At 44.3% G+C, this 19,708-nt stretch overlaps 1 protein-coding gene across 3 annotated transcripts in view; it reads left to right on the top strand.

Annotated features, from left to right (window-relative positions):
- The window catches only part of LARP1 (La ribonucleoprotein 1, translational regulator), a 773,488-nt gene extending 761,933 nt beyond the window's left edge, over positions 1-11,555 (top strand). For 2 of the 3 annotated variants that reach the window (XM_086931250.1, XM_086931252.1), the window contains exons 18-19: positions 6,862-6,989; positions 10,579-10,940. In XM_086931250.1, the coding sequence (XP_086787376.1) occupies positions 6,862-6,989; positions 10,579-10,800 (350 nt within the window). In that variant the 3' untranslated portion in view covers positions 10,801-10,940. Of the gene's footprint in view, positions 1-6,861; positions 6,990-10,578 lie in introns of all 3 variants that reach the window. The other variant, XM_086931251.1, reaches the window with a different exon arrangement.
- Positions 11,556-19,708: the final 8,153 nt, after the last annotated feature.

The following is a 19,708-nucleotide window of genomic DNA, read 5'->3' as shown; positions in this document are numbered from 1 at the left end:
ACTGCAGCCTTGTACATATCAGAACTGAGTCATGCTGTAAGGACTTCCCATCAAACCATGATAAAAACATGCATTAGAAAAAGTGAATAAACACCAATAAAACATGTTTTGAACTGTTTTAATGCACCGCAAACAGTAGAAAATCCTATACAGGACTGAAAGCATATCCAGCTCCCAGGCTGCATTGCAAATCCCAGTCTAAAAAGACTGAAAAGCTAACTCATAGCAACAAAGAAATAAACTGACACCGTGCCTTTAAGGCACTCATCACCCCCAGCTTCCCATCATGCCTCAGGGGTGACAGTTGGGTCAGTTGTTCTTTCCGGCTCCTTCTGGAAGGATCCTGGCAACACAGCTCCACTTCTTTCTGATTTTCATCAGAAATTCTCTTCACAACTTTTAAACCTTACTTTGACGTTTTTCATCTTTTACAGTAAGGTGCTGTCTTTTTTGACAGTTTTTGGGCATTTTAACACCTTAAAATGCCTTCTCTTTTTGACTCCTGCCCTTCTTGTGGTAAAAAGGCCAAGACAGACTCACGTGAGGTCTGTATCTTGGTCTCCCTGAGGATCATGATCCAAAGACCTGTCCTCACTGCCAAACTCTGTCCAGAAGAACTCTTAAGGAAAGAGAAAGGATATGCCTGTATGGCTTGGCAGATAAATCTTCTAAAGGACGGTCGCCGGTGAGGAAGGGCTCCAAGAGGTCGAGAACTCCCTCTAGAAGCAAGACTTCACGTCATTCCACTTCAGCGCCGGGCTCGGCGCTGAAAAAAGATCTACCTGTGGGTCATTTATCCAAGAAAAGACCTTCGACAGCGGGCTCGCCGTCGAGAAGAAAGAGTCATTCAGGTACGTCGTTGACGTCAAAGATTCGTGAGTCTCCGCCGTCGTCAACTCGGCGGCGATCGGCGTCGAGGAGCATCACCCCTCCGCCGTCGTCAACCCGGCGACTATCTGCGTCGAGGGAGAGAGAGTCTACGCAGTCGACTCTACGTTCGGCGTCGAGAGCAGGTACACCTCTATCGTCGCGGATTCCACGATCAACGTCTGGCCAAGACCCCTCCGCCGTCGTCAACTAGGCGACGAGGATGAGATCTGTCGTCTTCTCTTCGGCGTCGAGGGTGAAAATATCCCTCCGCCGTCGTCTCGCAGACTTTCGACGTCGAGATTGGATGCTGCTCCGCCGTCGTCTCATCCATGTTTGGCGCGAGAGAGAGAAATCCTGCGTCTGCTTCTCACCGCGGTTCGACGTCTGACTCGACAGCCTGCGCCTACTTCTCACAGGTCGCTGTCGAAACGGCGGTAGACGTCGAGCAGACGAGAGATGTATTCAGCGTCGTCTCCGACACCGAGAAGGCAGACGCGAGAGATATCAGCGTCCAGAAGGCATGCTGGTTCGACGTCAAGAGGTTTACCAACGTCAAGACCTGCCTCAGTAAGGTCTAGAGAAGGATCGGTGGTCCTGGTGATGGAGTCAGCCTCGTGCCATTAGTCTTCTCACTCTTCCAGGCGGACTTCCTCGAGATCAGCCTCACCAGAAGCTAGAAGCCACCACAGGTCCCCTCCCCGACAAAAGGAGGCACCTTCTGCTGTTCGGTTTTCCCATGATGGCAACTGCTCTTACACCGCTGGCAGGATTCCGGGGCGACAAGGAGAATGCAGGAGTATGCCAGCACTGTTCACAGATCTACTCTTCAAAGGCTGATGGACGAGGTGGACAGACAGTCCTCCCAGGCATAGAACCCACACAGAGGCATTCTGAGGAGCAGCTCTATAGATCACGTTCCCCAAGACGAGAGGAACGCGTGATCAGGTCATGAGAGAGGAGGCGTAGTACTCACCGCAGTAGAAGAACGTCATCTACTTCCTCGACTTCCTCTACACGGTCATCGAAGGGGGATTATTCCCCTACACTCTCGGACAGCCCTATCTCCAGGGTCTCTCCGATAGATGACATTAATACCCATCATGAGGTTCTGCAGAGGGGGGCTCAAAAGCTCAATATCGAGATGTCTGTTCCTCAAGTCACTACGACAGTGATTTTTGAGACACTTCATCAGAAGTCTTCATCTCGACCGTTGCTCCCTCTGGTTCCAGGGATTCTAGACCCTGTCATGGACACTTTCCTGTCTCCAGCAACCATCAAAGCGGTGCTGGCTCGCATCCAAAAGAAATGCAAGCCGGCTACCTCGGACCCGGTCTTTGTTAAGACTGATCCACCTGCAGACTCTGTGATAGTAGCCGCGGCACGAAAGACACATGCGGTCACTGTACCTCTTCGGTTCCACCGGATAAGGACAGCAGATCCCAGGACTCATGAGGTCGTACGGTCTGCAGTTCAGCGGCTTCTACCTTAAAGGTCTCCAGCGCAGCGGCGCTGTTAGGCTGGTTTGACAGAGCTTTGTGGAACTCTTTGGAGCGCTTTAAGACCAAGCTCCCAAAGGAAGATCAAAGGGACTTTGACGAAATAGTGACGGAGGTATCTCTGGTGGCAAACCAGACGTTTAGCACAGCAGCGGACGGCGCAGTGTTATCAGCGCATTCTTACACGCATGGAATATGCGCCAGGCGATCATCCTGGTTGAGATTGACAGGACTCAAACTGGATGCGCAGCACAGAATCTTGAACCTCCCATTTTCTGGTTCCTCGCTTTTCGGCACATATGCTGATGAAGAGATGAGTAGAATGAAAACAGAGCTGGACACAGTCAAGGCAGTCGGTTTGGAGAAGGAGTTCAAACGCCGGTACAGACCCAAGCAGTGCAAGGGGCCCCAAAAGAGGGTTCAAACCCCTCAGTGGTCCCAGAATAAGACCCAGGGCAAAAGTCCAACAGAGGTAGAGGTGGTCACCAGCAGCAATCCGCTACCACAGCGAGAGGGAAGTCATGAACGATGGCTTCCTCTGCCACCGTTGTCCACTCCAGTGGGAGAAAGTGCTTCAAAACATCTGGCAGAGTGGGGCAGCATCACAAAAGATCGTTGGGTGCTGAATATACTGCGCAATGGATGAGCGCACTACGTTTCCATGCGCTCCCAAAAGACATACCTCTTGAAAAAATCTCGACCTCACCAGCTGCAGCTACTTTGGAAGGAGGTGAAGGCTCTCCAAAAACAAGCTATAGAAGAAGCTTCTCCCTCTCAAAGAGGAAGAGGTGTTTACTCCAGGTACTTTCTTGTCCCTAAAAAAGATCAGGAGCACAAGTTTCCTCCCATCCTAGACCTTCGTCTCCTGAACAAGGTCATAGTCAAGGAGAAGTTTTGCATGCTGGCCCTTCACCAAATATGTCTGCATCTAAAAGGAGATTGGATGTGTTTGGTGGACCTCCAAGATGCTTACTTCCATATTCCGATTGGGCAACGTCATCGCAAATACCTGCGGTTTGTGGTCGGCCACAAACACTACCAGTACAAAGTCCTCCCCTTCGTACTCAAGTCGGCTCCACGAGTCTTCACCAAGTGCATGGCAGTGGTGGCAGCCTTCCTGCACAGAGGTCTCTTTCTTCGTCTATCCATACTTGGACGACTGGCTTCTGAAAGGACCATCCCCACTGCAAGTGCGAAACGACTTCCAAGTCTGTCTACGGCACTTACACAATCTCAGTGCAACAACCCACTCAGTCCATCCACTACCTGGGCTCCGTTCTGGAGCAAGCTTGGGAAGAGCGTTTTTTCGGAGGAGAGATTTTCTTCGATGCAACAGAAGTGCAGGTCTCTTCTCCAAGCACGCAATCCAACGGTCAGACAGGTGGCATTTTTCCCATCCTCCACGCCAGGCTGAGAATGCGCCCGTTACAACAACCGTTAGAGGACCAGTGGGATCAATCGACAGGTCGCTGGGAAGATCGGATCACTCTCTCCCAGGCAGCGAGAAACTCCATCAAGTGGTGGACTCCGCTTCGGAATCTGTTGGTGGGAGTTCCTTTTCACCAGCCCATTCCGGTGCAGTCGGTGGCGACGGACGCGCCTCTGCAAGCCTGGGGAGCACACATGGGGTGCCTCCAGATACAAGGGCAGTGGTCAGTAAAAGAACAATCCTACCACAGCAACATGCTGGAGCTACGAGCAGTGCACCTGGCTCTGAAGGCTTTCCTTCCTGCAATCGTATCCAGCTCGGTCTTGGTCCAAACCGACAACACGACCACCATGTTGTATCTCAACAAACAGGGTGGTACACAGTGGCACCATCTCTCCCTGGAAGCCCAAGCGATTTGGCACTGGCTGCTTGCCCGGAACCGCTTCCAGGAGAGCAAAAAATCAAGGCAGACTCACTCAGCAGGCACTTCGAAGATCAGCCAGACTGGGTGCTACACGACGAGGGAGTGGCAGACATTTTCCATCGTTGGGGTCGTTCAACAATAAATTTGTTCGCAGACGACGAAAGCAAAAAATGCCACACCTTCGCGTCCAGATTCCACCGTCCAGGGACAAGGGGGAATGTGCTTTTGATAGATTGGTCAGGGACATTTGCCTACGCCTTTCCTCCCCTGCCTCTGATCCCGAAGGTGGTATCAAGGCTCACCAGATCCAGCATGCAGATGATCCTGATAGCTCCAGACTGGCCACGACAGTGGTGGTACCCGGACCTTCTTCATCTCTCGGTACTTCCACACAGGAGACTGCCTTGCAGGCCGGACCTGCTGACCAAGATGGGAGGGAGGATTCTCCTTCCCAACCTTCCCTCGCTGTCCTAAACAGCATGGCTCCTGAGGTCCTGCAATACGGACATTTGAAATTGTCTCCTGATTGCATGCTCATTTTAAAAGTGGCTAAGCGACCCTCCACAAGAGCGTCATATGCGTTTAAGTGGAAGAGGTTTTTTCTCTGGTGTAGAGAGCATCACCTTGACCCTACAAAGGGGCAGGAAGATGTTATTCTTCCATATCTTCTTTAATTAGCAAGATCTGAGTTAAAATATGCTATATCAGGGTGCATTCGTCAGCCATTTCAGCGTATAGGAAGTCGCCTGCCCAGCCCTCATTTTTTCAAATGCAGGTGGTCAAGGACTTCTTACAGGGGTTGAAGAAAGTCTATCCCCCTGTGTGAAACCCTTCTCCTCCATGGGAATTAAACCTAGTATTATTTAAGTTGATGGGGCCTCCTTTTGAACCCTTCCACAGAGCCACCTTGCAGCATCTGTCATGGAAAGCCGCTTTTCTGGTAGCCATAACATCAGCGTGCAGAGTAAGTGAAATCCAAGCGCTGTGTAGAAAAGAGCCTTACACTGTCTTCCACCATAACAGAGTAGTCTTGAGGGCGCATCAGTCTTTCCTCCCGAAGGTGGTGTCTGATTTTCAAATTAATCAATCCATCTTCCTTCCATCTTTTTTCCCAAACCCTGAGCGGTTGTTGCATTCCTTGAACCTCAAAAGGGTGCTTAAATTTTACTTAGAGAGTACCAAGGGTATAAGTAAAACAGACCAGTTATTTGTCAATTATGGTGCCATGCGAGCAGACTTTCCAGCAGCTAAGAGATACATTTCTAGATGGATCGTATACTGCATTAACTTAGCTTATGAACTGGCTAAAAGGCCCTTACTGGTGTAGCCTAAAGCGCATTCCACTAGGGGGAAGGCGGCCACAGTGGCATTCTTACATGATGTTCCCATGTCAGAGATTTGCAAGGCTGCGACCTGGAGATCGGTTCATAACTTTACAAGGCACTACTGTCTAGAATCGATTCCAGGGCTGATACTCAAGTAGGCCAGGCCTCCTTGAGGAATCTATCTGATCAAGCTTAGTTCTTCTGAGTTTCTTGATTTTGATTGCTATTTTTTATTCCTTTGCCCGCAGGGGGATGAGGTGAGGCTCGCTACTCTATTCTAATGCTTATGACTATTGATGAGGATCCCCTGGAAGGGGCAGGATTAGTTACTTACCTGTAATCCTAGTTCTCTTCTAGGGGTATCCTCATCAGTCATAAGCAACCCTCCCGCCTCCCCGGGCAAAGGTTTTTTTTCCTTGTGGAAATATTGTTCATTCTTTGTGCCATGGCTTTAGTCAGTCTCCGCAAAGAACTGACCCAACTGTCACCCCTGAGGCATGATTGTAAGCTGGGGGTCATGCGTACCTTAAAGGCATGGTGTCAGTTTATTTCTATGTTGCTATGAGTTAGCTTTTCAGTCTTTTTAGACTGGGATTTGCAATGCAGCTTGGGAGCCGGATATGCTTTCAGTCCTGTATAGGATTTTCTACTGTTTGCTGTGTATTAAAACAGTTCAAAACATGTTTTCACTTTTCCTAATGCATGTTTTTATCATGGTATGATGGGAAGTCCTTACAGCATGATTCAGCTCTGATATGTACAAGGCTGCAGTTGCTTATTTGTATGTCCCCAACACTAGCGCCAGCAAAGACAATCAGATTCAGATGAGCCCACCACCACTCGGAAGGAGGAGCTTGTATCAAATAGTTGTGTGGGAGCTGACACTGCTTACGGACCAAGGCGTTTGAAAAAGGCACAAGCCGAAACCGGTCATGCCACTGTTCCTGAATAAATAAACTGTTAAAGCCCCGCTGTGTCCCTGGTGGTCTTCTTAACAGAGGAGAGAGTGAGTGAGTGAGTGTGTGTATGTATATATATATATATATATATATATATATCACATATATTATTGTGTTTCTGTGGTCCTGCGCATGGGAGGGAATATTCTATTCTAATGCTTATGACTTTGATGAGGATACCCCTGGAAGAGAACTAGGATTACAGGTAAGTAACTAATTCTTATTTCTTAATTGGTATCCATATCCTGGAAGCATAATTTGATTTAGCTGTCCTAAGTGTTCTAATATGAAGAGATCTGAAAAATGTGATTATTTTAGGAATCCTAACATATTTAATTGGTTCTCCGACATTTTATAGGGCAGCTTTATGGACTTGAAAAGTTTTGGGCATTTTTAAAATATTCCAAAGCCAAAAACTTGGAAATTGACCCCAAATTGCAGGACTACCTTCGCAGATTCCGGCGTTTGGAGGACTTTCGTGTTGATGTGAGTAACTAAAATGCAAGTTCAGAGTATCATTTACATTCACTGCATATGCCCATAATAGCTTCAGCATTTTGTTTTAATTGGTAAGCCACACACTGTTACTTTTCGAGTGCTTAACAACTCATGTTAGCAAGTTTAAGAACGTGCACAGCTACTTAGTGTCCAGGCGAGAGTCCAAGTAAAACGGAAAAGAGACAGATATTCAGTTAAAAAGAAAAGTTTAAAGCTTTTTCCTAAACTTAATGGGATTCTGCAAGATACTTAAAACATACGGAAGAGCATTCCAGGCCACCGCAGCCATATATGCCAAAGAACTGCCACCTCACCTTTCAGGCGATATCTAGGCAGAGAGGCCATTAGTATATTAGAAGAGCGCAGATGTCTACCAGTAATGTAGAACTGAAAAAGCTTCCTGATATAGACGGGGCCATACTCGTACAAGGCAGCATGGCCATTACCAGGGCCTTGAACTTAAACCGTGTTCTCACAGGCAGCCAATGAAGATTACGCAAATGTAGCCGGACACGTGTTTAGGGAGGTCTAGAAGCAGCATGGCAGCGGCATTCTGAACCACCTGTAGTCTATCCAGGAGGAAACCAGGAAGACACACATAGAGTGCGTTGGCGTAGTTGATACGGGATGTGACCAGCACACGGGTAACAGTTTCCCTAGCTGCTAATAGGAGAAAGAGCAAGAACTTTTTAAGTAACTTCAAGATGCCATAGCAAGTACCTGTCAATTTACTAATTTGGCTGCTGAAACAAAGCATTTCATCAAACCAGATCCCAAGGTTCTTGACAGGGAGGCCCTTCGGCGAGGGCTTTGGAGACTCCTGCTCAAAAGGAATGCCAGAACAGAGGGGGAAACGTACCAAAGAATACAATCTCCATTTTGTCTTCGTTACACTTGAGCTGGCTGGAAGTGAGCCAATTAAACACAGCTGCCAGACAAGTCCTGACATGACCAGTAGATGACTCAGTAGACGACTCTTGTTTATTTAAAGTAAACAGAAGCGGAGTGTCGTCAGCATAGACGACAACTTTGGCACCTAATTCCTCCGCCAGCTGAATAAGAGGAGACCTATAAATAATAATCAAGAGTGGGGTACCCCAGTCTGAAGCTCGTGGGAGGAAGAAGTAAACAGGGGGATCCATACACGCCTTCCAAAAAAATGTAAGCCACTTACTAGCAGAATCCATAATACCCAGCTGTTGCAGGCGGGCAATGAGGAGTGAATGAGGATCAGTGTCAAAAGAGTGAGACCGGTCCAAAAGGACCAGTGTTGCCCCGCCGCCCATATCCAAGGTTTCGCGGAATGTTTCAGCAACTTCCGCCAATACAGACTCCGTAGTATATGAGGCTCTAAAGCCAGATTGAGCCGGATGAAGGAGTCCATGCTTTTCCACATATGCAGTCAGTTGCTTATTAACCATCTTCTCACAGACCTTAGCAATAGCAGGAATAAGTGAGATCGGATGGTAGCTGGCCGGAAGATTGGGGATCAGGGGATGCCTTTTTTTTAAGGGGGACAATCCAGGCCTGTTTCCAGGAGGAAGGGATCGGAATTACATCAAAGGAGGAGAGAGACCACAGTGGAAAATTAATTTTGCAGATCGAGGGAGGAAGGAAGGGCCTGTGTATCCAAATTTCAAAAGTGAGATTGGAGTGTTCTCACCTTGTTAATAAAGTCAGTTCTTCACAGCATGGGAGCGACTGGGCATTGGAGCGACTGGACATGGGCTTTGATCATAGCTTTAGGTGATGTAAAGCTTATGTACAATATTAAAACGCTCTTTAGCATTATTGCCAGATAAAGCAATACGTTCCGCATAATGCAGGCATTTACCTTGCTTAATAGCAGAGCAGTACCATTTTTGAGCCGTCTTGAGGGTAGCTTTGGCCTCATCGCAATAATTTGCGATCACACTCGGCAACTCTGGGCATTAGCTTGCCTCATCTTCACTAACGGCCCCACCAGACCGCCGGGGATGCCTGGTCTCACCCTGAAGATACCCATTAAGGGACCATCTCTCAGGGAAGCCAGGAAGGGTTTCGCAGCGGTCGAAGCGCCTTGGGACCCGCCGGGTAAGTAGTGCGCTATATAAATGCCTATACATAGATACATACATACATACAGTCTCCATTGCCTCTCTAACCTTCTACCGTTCTTTTTTTCTACTTAAAGTGCAGAAGAGAACCAGGGTTTAGAAAGAGGCCCATTTTGCCGCCTAGGTTTAATTTGCGGTGTAAGATGCAACACCACCTTAGCGATCCAATTATTGTAGCTCTCAAGGGCCCCATGTAAATCCTCTGAGAGCGGAGGCAGACATTCGGCCAGTGCCTGACTGAAAGCTAATGGATCGATTCTGTGAATGGCAGTCCCCAGACTGTCCCTACAAGATCTGCCCAAAGGGGCTTTCCTTGGAAGCTGCCATGAGAAAAACAGTTAATAGTGATCCAACCACGTTATTTTCAAAGGAGACGCCACCACCAGATCACATCCAAAGTGTGGCTTCCACAGTGTGTAGCTGAAGTGACATATTGTTGGAGTTGGCAAGATTGAAGCACAGATGAAAAAATCTTGGGTATCTTTCTCTTCAGTACTGTCAACGTGTATATTAAAATCTCCAAGGAGCAGAAAGTGCGAGTATCGTAGGGCTCGAGACAAAACCCAGCCGTCAAGAATGCTGGGAAAAAGTCCAACAGGGCCAGAAGGTCTATTCAGCAAAATCCATCCCAATGAAAAATGAGGTGAAATCTAAAACAAAGAAATCCATTGCTTCAATGTCCGGTAATTCCACCAGCTCATTGGAATGGCACTTCAATCCTCCCTCACAACCACTGCAACACCATGTCTCTCCTCTCCCCCACCCCCCACCCCCACCCCCCCCCCTCCTCTCCTGCCCCGCCAAGATTTATGTCTTATAACTCGTTTCGGATGGCCATCTCACGGGATTTGAGAAAGGGGAAAGCCACGTCTCTGTAAGAAAGAGCAGATCTAGAGACTCATTAGTCAAAAGGTCAAAAATGTCCTGGAAGTGTTTTGGAACTGAACAAGCATTAAAGTCGCCTTAATAGGCGGTGGAGAATGGCGCCCCCTATACAAGTTCCTAGGAGGCGAAGAAAATTTGTACCTGCACTTACTACAAGCAGGCATCAATTCAGCCATTAAGTACCATTTGGTACAAGCAACACACGACTTTGCATCAAGGGACAGCAGCTCCTCCCTATTGTACTGGTAAGTCAGAGTGGCAGCATTAGTGGCAGATCTGGCAGCATAGCTGGTGCTGGCCTCGTCCGGGACGCTGACTGGCGCAGACGGGCTTGCCATATGACTCTAGGTTCTGATATCAGCGACCCGAATTGAAAAAACAATGAGCTAAACTTTACAAAGCCCTTGATTTGGACCTTGCACGATCCTCTTAACATTTCCTGGTGTTGTACATTTGACAAGATTGATGTGTGCACAGTACACCCTAACATCAACATATGTTTGTGCCAATCATGAAAAAGCATGTGAGTCATTTACTGTCTGCATTGTAAAGCAAACTTGTATTTTTGTTCAATAAATCTCCACTTTATTTTTTAGCCACCCATGGCTGATGAGAGTGGCCCTAGAAGACACCCATCGACATCTGAAGGAAGACGACGATACCCATCTCAGTCTTCCAGCAAGTCAGCCAGCCAGCCTGCCTCGGCAAACCATTTGCAAGTCTCGCCCAATAAGCTGGCAAAGGAAAGTGCCAAAACCACAAGTCAGCAGGCTGCAGGCACGGCGACGGCTGAGCCACAAGCCATTCAGGGGAAATAGAAGAGCAGAAGCCTGTGTTTATGACTAGGGAGGGAGAGGCCATATCTCTGTTGGTTGATTTGGGAAAAAAAGATGAAAAGTTGGGTGTTGGACCATGCTGCAGGAAGCAATTTCAATGCACACAGCTTCTTGTGGTTGGCGGAGCGTACTACACAAGACCATCACCTTTTCAGCAAAGGGCTTTGTACTGAACTGGCTGCCCGTGCTTCCCATGTCTTAGTTACCTTCGGTTGGATGGAGGGTTGGGAGGGGGGGAGAGAATTATTTTTTTTTGGGGAGGGCAAATACAAAAATATATATATATATATATCAAGTTTTAAATTATTGATCATCCATCTGGATTACCAAAATTACTGGGCAGAGATGGCCTCCACAAGGGTTGAAGGAGACGTGCGCACTCAGACATTCACCTGTGGATTTGTTACTAGGTCTTAGTAACTCCCCTTCCTTGATCGAACAATGGTGGCTCTTCAGATCTTCTCCTGCACCCTAGCCGTACCATAAGGAACAATTGGACACCTACTGGGGTGCCGTGGTTGGTGCATTTTCAGGCTGGGGCCAGCATGACGCCCTCTGCAGCCAAGCCTGGGTGGTGAAGTCTTCTGAGCATCAAATCCGCTGAAAACATCGTTGCATGAGAAGGCGTCTTTTCATTTTAGTTCATTTTTAAAAAAGAATTTGGGAGAGGTAAAGAAATTATTTTAACTTTTGTAACATTTTTTTCTCTCCCAGACTTAAGAATCAAAAACACAAAACCATGTCAAAGAAACTGTACAGAGAAAAAAAGCATAAACGTTTCTCCCCTCTTGTGAGATGTTGGAAAAAAAAACTTTTAAAAAGTTGCCTTATTATAAAGATGATCTTAAAAGAAGGCTGTATTTCTACCCGTTCCCAACTCTGGTTTTAACGATCATTTGTGCAGTGATGAGGAACAATAGCTCTTGCCTGCTCATGTGAGGTAATCATCTCATCTGAACATGTGACATACAGAACACCAGCCTGTTGACTACTTGTGGTTTGGTGGCCTTCCTGGTGGCGTTTTGCTTTGGGTGGATCGGTGTGCTGATGCTGTGTTGGCACCTGGAAGATTGTTGGCTGAAGGGTCTAGAGGGGCATATGCTTAGTTCTTGTGTATTAAAATGTTGGATGCTGATCTTTCTATATAGATTGAGGATTTACTTTCATCAATGGTACTTTCTGTTAGCCATAGGCTGCAAGTGTGGCAAAGGTTCAGGATCTTATATATGCATGAGGCTCTCATTTATATAATGATTTACAGTAAGACTTGGATGAATTTCCGTAGCCTTGAAATTCGGCTCTAGATTACAATTGCCACAGGTTATGTGACACATTCAAAAGAGGTCATGCAAACGGTGTGATTACATTACTACCTTTTTCATTGTCCATTAGCTCAATTGAGTGGGAAACCAGAAGTGGTTAACATTCAATCATAGTCCCCATTTGTATTTTAAAATTTAGCTGAAGGTGGGTTTTCTGAATCAACAGAAGGGTGGGGGTGAAGGCTGCTTAATGCTGCATTCCTGTGGAGAAGGGGTAAACAGTCAACGATAATTTGATGTGATTCTGTATTAGATCAAAACTAATGTTATTGTTCTGCTCCCTTTGACTTCTGTCCTGTTGCAGCCTGGCACCGACCAACTAGTCCGTAATATAGTAAACCAGTGTTTAGCATTGATCTTAAAGGCCATCCAGCTAAACTGCAGTTAAATGCTGTAGTATCAGGCCGATTTCTTGTTTTCTTCTACTGCCAAAGAATGCGGGTGGAACACCATACTGCCCTTTACTTAAAAATTGACAATTTTAGGAATCCTCAGGTTTTTTGTGCTCTTTATTGTGCTTTATGAAGAGCACGAGTTTGATTTCACGAAGTTGTACATAGGGCAGATGTTCATTGGCTGATTTATGCAAGCCTATGTATAAGGCAAAAGGATATTTCCCTCCTCCTAGATTTTATTTTGCATTATTTTGGACTGTTATTGAAGCACAATCGTAATAAGAGAGAATGGCACCTAGGGCAAAGTTCTTAACATTTTTTAGAACTCATCAGTACAAAGCAGTGTGTTGTGCTACGGCATATATAATCCATTCAGATAGTGTTGGGTCTTTTTTAGTAAAAACGTAAAATGGTTTTCAATTTCTGTGTATGCTGATTATCAGAAATCAAAAGAACCACATGTGTGCATGCACCAGACTGATGCAGTACCAGATGGATCAAAACATGTTATGTCCTAGTCCTTGTTAAATTGACGTGCTCATATTTGACCTCCTAAATTCCTGCTTGCTCTCATCCAGTTTGTTATGTAGTTATTTGAGAGAACATTCTAGATTTTACAATGGCTACATGTTAAACCTCCGAATTGTTGAACTGGTTTTTAAGTTTTCACACAAACTAAGCGATGGATGGATTGCTTAAATGTGTTTCTCTTAAGTCAAGATGCAATTCTGTTAGCTTACTGCAACGTAGTATTTGAGCTGAACCTCACTGATAATGGCCATCTAGGACAATAACAAAAGTGTTGTGTTGCTGATCTCGTAGAGATGGGTCGTTGCATAGCAGTTCAAGTTGTAGTGCCCCTTTTGTGGCAGGACCAAAACTGATTTACATATTGTATTGCTACTTCCTATCTATTGCGAACAGAAAGAAAATTTAATTTAGTGTGGTTAAATGATTAATGAGCATTTCTTCCATCGCCTTCTGCTTTTCTCGTTCAGTCACCCTAACTGGGACAAGTATGTCCATGTGTTGGTTACTTACGTTGCTGTTGTATTAGACTCCATTTGTGCATCACTTCTGAAAAACAGCAACACTAGGGTCTGTGGATGCTTATCTACTACTACAGAGTGGGTGTGGCGTAGCATTTTGGACTGGGCAGGTCCAAGACTGATTAGCATATGAATGATTCCTCTCTGAAGTGAGACAGCGAGTAAAAACATGATTGACTGGAAAGTAGTCCTGAGTAATTAAAATTCGAGTATTTCTGCATTTTTTATTTCCAGCGGATCATATTTGTAGCACTCTAAGTGAACTCATTGTCCTCTTTTAATGTTTCTTATATCAATGGGAGTCTGACATTTTTGGGAGCTCAACCTGCAAATCAGTGGCAAAATGAAAGCAATGGTTACAAATACCCATTGGTTTTGCATTGTTCTGTTTGCATAGATTCGTCAGACATAAGACAATCTTTATATGATTATAGTTCTTACAGTGAGGTCTAACTCGTGAAAAATGTGCTCGTTTTGAGATGCTGTAGTACAATTGTTACATTGATTTAACCATCTTTCCTGTGCACTGAAATAGCAGTGATTGTTTTCCCTATACCTATGATGTCTTTGGCTTCTTGAAAAAGCTGAAATGAGTCGAAGAGAAAATTGCTTTCTGATCCATGCAGTTAACTGCTGAAGAATGCTACTTTGTGGAGCCCTATATTGCAACAGTCAGAGGCTTTAAGATGGGATTGTCATTTAGTATAGAATTTTAGGATGAGTTTAAAGTATTGTTTGCCTCATGCTGCTGTTTGGGTCTTTAAGAACGGTATTTTTCCCAAGGACATGCTAATTTTTTTCCAGATGTTTTTTTACAAAGGGCAAAATGGACTATGTTCATGAGTGAGGATGGAAAGAAGTAATCCGTTACATTCGTAAATATATTTATATAGATATATAAATATATAAAATGATATGTACTTACATACACATATATACACACAAATATATGCACACCATATATATATATATTTATTTATTTTGCAAAGTCTGTTAGTTGCTCAGAACCTGGAATGAGCCCAGAAAGTCTTAAGTTAAAAGAGAACTCAATTAAAATTCCTTTTGATAGGTATTTTGGATACGAAGCAAAATTGATGTGTCCAGTTGAGGCATATGAAGGAAGAAGCTTGTGGGCAAGGGCTCAGAATAAGCAAAATACAAATTAAAATGCTGAGATAATTTAGCTGTTTTTGGTCTACCCTCAGTGACTTCTGCCCCTTTAGAAAATAGTCATCAATTAAACTGCCATTTCTTGGATTGTGACTTCATTCTCCCTTCCCTTTTTCTTTTGATAATCGCTTTAATGCATTCCTCTTTGCACCTTGTCTCTTATTTTCCCCCCAAATTGAGTTAACATCGCAACTTGACATCGGCCATTCTGTATAGATGAGTAAACGCACAGTACCAGCCAGAGGGAGCACAAACACCGGTAGTGTGCAGCAGCCACGATCATCTGAATGTTAATAGCTAATATTGAACATTATGCTAGGATCATTACGCTAAAATAAAAAACAAAGAAAAGGTTAAAAAATGTCAAATACTTGAATGAGCGCTTGTATAATAACGTTATTGTTCAGAATATCTGCTGTTAGGCTGATGTGATTCTTTCTTATAGTGCTTAGTCCTTTGTAATTTGTGGTAATTATGCTTTTTCCTTTTTAATACAAAAAAAAGTGTAAAAAATAAAAGCCTTAAAAGACATGTCTTGCAAACTTTTTTTTAACTTGCACTACCTCCTATCTTGTAGAGACTTATCACTGTGCGTTGTAGCCAGAAATCCTCTGAACTCCGCTGGCTTAGCCTCTTTGTAAATTTTCTCATTTTCTATGCCATTGAACAGCTCTTCGTTGCCCGTTGGTAAGTTTCTGCTACTTAATTGCTGACGTATTCATACAGAATAGACTAGTCTACAACTGTGTTTTTTTCTTTTCTATTCAGTTAGAGAAATGTTCGTTCTGCATCATAGGATTTTAATTAATAGTCATAAGCATTAGTCATTCCCCCTCTGCGTGCGTGAACCCAGAATGCTCATAATATATTCATAGAATGTGGTTGTAGGTACAGATGCTCTGCATAATCTTATCTGGTGTTGGATGTTTGCAAGATTTTCAAAGTGTTTTAAGTCGAAATGTATGGTGTGACTCCTCACTTTATTTACAATGCACGTGGGCATCGACTCACAGGATTGTTTTGCAGGATGAATCTTTCTGGATTCAAATGCTGTCCATTATTCAGCCATCTAGTGGTTAAGTCCAGAATACTTTTCTTAGGTGTCCTGTGTTTAGGTCTTGCCTACGCCGTGAGTATGCGCTGCATAGGAGACCTTTAGCCATCGTTCTGCTCTTTTTGTTGAAGCACATACTCGTGCTTGTGTCGGCATCCACCTTGCGGGAGCGAGCAGGAGTGCGCCACAGGCACGAGTATGTGCTTTGAAAACGAGCAGACTGCAGATGCACCACAAGGCCACATTAGCTGTTACTTTTTGTGCTTTCACTTTCTCTCGCTTTTTTTGTATTCCCCTCCTTATTCACTGTATTTGGCTTGTTTTTCTTCTGCTCGGTTTCACTTTTTTTCCTTCTGCGGGCCATGAACTTCCTGGTGTAGTTAGCGGCGCCACACACCACTCCCGGGAGGCTGCCCTTATTGATTAATGGCGGGTGCTTCTTGTTTAAATACGTGCTTGTAATTTTTATTTATTCACATTTCCATGTTACGAGGCTACTCGTGGACATCACGCCCCATCCTCCACACCTGTATGAACCTGATTGAGTCCGCCGGAGTACAGGACGATGTGATGTGGCTACTATGCTTAAATGGCATACTTCCATGTCGAACTTTATAGGTACCATGTGCTTCACTTTGTAAAAAAAACAAATGCGGTAAGGTTTGAGAAATAAGCACACGGAAATTGATATATATAATATTTTTGGTGTACATTGGTCTCCACACTGTACCACTTTAATATGAGTAATGCTGCCTTTAACCTGCTCTCTATACTTAAAAGAGCTACCCAGAATTGCCAAAAGTGAGGTTACACCATTCTCAGGATGCTGGCTTTACTTGCCTGTAGCCGCCCCAAATCAATTGGGAGATTGCACTTTATTACTGGAAATGTGCACTCTGACTCCACTCGATTCTCTAAGAAAGCGTCCCTGGAACACTTTCAACAGCCTTTAGATGCATTGCTAATTTAAGATCTATTGTGAAGTTCTAAAAGCGCAAAGTTTCTTTACTGTGTTTCTTGCAGTTCTGAACACGAATGAAGGGGCAGGGAAGGTTAATTGATTGAATTAATGCATAAATACATTGTTGCGTGCATGTCCCTGCTAGGGTATCTTCTGTTCCTATCTTTACTTTTGTTCTTACTTTAAAACCGACCAGCACAGCTCACACCATGATATTACTGGCAGCTGCTAAGCATTTCCCCATATTAAATCCACAAACGTACCTTTTTCTCTTATCCTGATTTGCTTTCCCTAACCGTCCTCTGTTTGCTTCCTTTTCTAGAACCCCACGCTCCTATCCTTTCTTAGTTTAACTTCCCTCTTCAGCCCTGCTCTATTACACTGTTGCTGCGTGCGTTTCCCTGTTTGCTATCTTCTTCTCCTGTATTTTTTTCTCTCCTTGTCCTTACTTTAAAACACAACCGCACACCTCAAACCATATCATTGCTGGCAGCAGCTGTTACAATAGTGTTAACTGTATAACACAAATTGAATACAAATTTTACACAATGGGCACTTAGGGTTACAGCTGGGATATTTCAAAGTATAAAATCGCAATACAGACCTAGTGTCACCCTAACATATGGTGATTTTGGGTCATTTACGCTGATTAAGACCCATTCACCACCCACACTTCAAGGGACTGTCACAAGATAAGATCTCTTCCCAGTGAAAAGGCAGCCAGCAGGTAAAACTAGTTTGGTAATGCTTCCATTTTATTTATTTATTTTTAAAGCAGATGCTTTAGGCTCTGTCAAAAGTTGCTGTATAGACTGGCTTCTGGTGCCCATTGCATCTGACGTCACACAAGCCTTCCCAGTGTTTATCATAATGCTGTCCAGAAAGAGGCACAGTGCACAGGCAAGCATATATTCCCGAATCAGACTGCATGACTCCGTGTATAGTAATTGTATAGCTCTTCAATCCATGGTGGCACAGATAATGTGCTGCATGGTTAAACACTTCTAAGGTCCCAAAGGTGAGACATATTGGCTATCCCAATGCTTGGTTTTCTTTTTGCTGGGGTATTACTATTTAGTGCTATTGTAGTGTAGTTCCTATTTTCCCAATAGGCCCTGCGCATTGGAATAACAAACAGTAGTATCGACGTAGAAGTGCGGATCTACCAGGCCTCTACTGACTATGCTAAACTTAATTGGGTTTGTTACCAACTAGCTCAGAGGTCACTGGAAACTTTCTTCTCTGAATAGGAAGTGATCAGCTTCCCTGGTACAGACAAGAAGGGATTCAGTTTTCCAACAACCGTGCAACATGACAACTTTGCTCCTCAGATAAGAGTCAATCTCTAGGGTCGTGTGAAACAATAGACAGTTATTTTACTCAGTCAGTGGTTGTGCAGTTTACTTTCACAATATGTAGAGAATAGAGAGACGGGCGTTTTCAATAAAGGGTGACATTTAAGGAACAGTCTTTCTTCTCGTACAAGAGAAATGAATTGCCACAATTGCAAGACTTGGTATTATAAAAAGTACGTACAGTAAGATGAGTATTACGAAATACTGTAAAAGCATTGATATGGTTTCTTAGCCATACAATGGTTTAAAATGAATAAAACATATATACATTCATATATACATTAGGCTAAAATACTCAACTGGTGCTTCTAACTACGCCTACCCCAGTGTACCTGACCTAAGCCTAATACTTGGGAGGGGAGTAAGTAAGTAGCTTTAAGTTAAGTTGGTTTTGCCAAGGTTTGCTTCAAGAATTCTCTCTAAAGGTTTAGTCAACACCATACCTCTGGAATAGAATGATGGAGGTCTGGTATCTCCTTCAGGGGGTCGATATCCCAGTCAGCCGCAAGGGTAGCCTGGAAACGCCGGGGCTGGATTTCTCTGCAGGAGAAAAGACAGCGTCTCTCTCGGCGCGTCGAGGAAGAGGAGGAGGGGCAGCGTCTGCGGGCAGCTTGCATCTGCTGGGCTCTTGCAGGGGACGGCTGTTCAGCTCCCAAGTTCACCACACCATCGTTCGCTCATTAGCAGCGATAGCAGCTATGGTATCATCAGCATAACAGCAGCAACTTCAGCAGCGTTTGCTTAAGGCAACGTTGGTAATATTTATACCTGAAAGGTGCCTTGTTTGACGTAAGTTTTTGGACATAAGACGTCAATAAAGATGTCACTAGGAAGTGATCGTCTATCAGTGCTCATTAGAGTTCTATTACTAATCAAAACATAGCAAGCGGGGCTTTCCCAGGTTGCTGAGTTTTTATCTTGTTGAAGAACTCGGAGTGTTAATCTAGGAATCTTAGATAGTAACTTCTGCTATGTCATTGCACTAATTAGCTGCAAAGGAAGTGGCATAGGAAGCGATTCTGAAATGTGGCTCTGTTCGACTGAGGCCAGAGACGAGTTTCTGAATATTGCATTTGATTGGTTATGCCAATACAGGGAATAAATGGATTTATAGCCGTATAGGGGCATAAGGTCACAGTATCGATCAGGGTCCTAGATTAGAACGCTACACCCACTCCACAAATTCATGTCCAACACATTACTAAAACTAGAGCAATAAGATGCATGTGTGACATTGCCCACCCCAAAATACATATATGCATTTGAAATAGGCGTATTTGTAATACGTGAAAATATAGGTACTGTACGTTTTTGAAGCATAGAAATCATTCAAAAATTATAGCATATGAAATCAATGAACGATTTTGCAAAAAGAATTACACATGAAATATCTCAATACAGAAAAGAAGGGCGAGATAATTTCATCACATATAAATGCATTGCAGTAAAATGTGCTAGAGGCTGGTGTAAAGTTATTATGTCTCTAGATGTATCTAAAAATATAGGAGTAGAAGCTTCTGTTCTCTATGAATAGTTCTACTTTAAGCAAAGAATTTTTCGTGCCAAAAAAAAGGTCAATAATAA

This window comes from Lissotriton vulgaris, chromosome 7 (assembly GCF_964263255.1).
Source record: "Lissotriton vulgaris chromosome 7, aLisVul1.2, whole genome shotgun sequence".
NCBI classification, from domain to species: domain Eukaryota; kingdom Metazoa; phylum Chordata; class Amphibia; order Caudata; family Salamandridae; genus Lissotriton; species Lissotriton vulgaris.
This window is presented reverse-complemented; position numbering and strand designations above follow the sequence as displayed.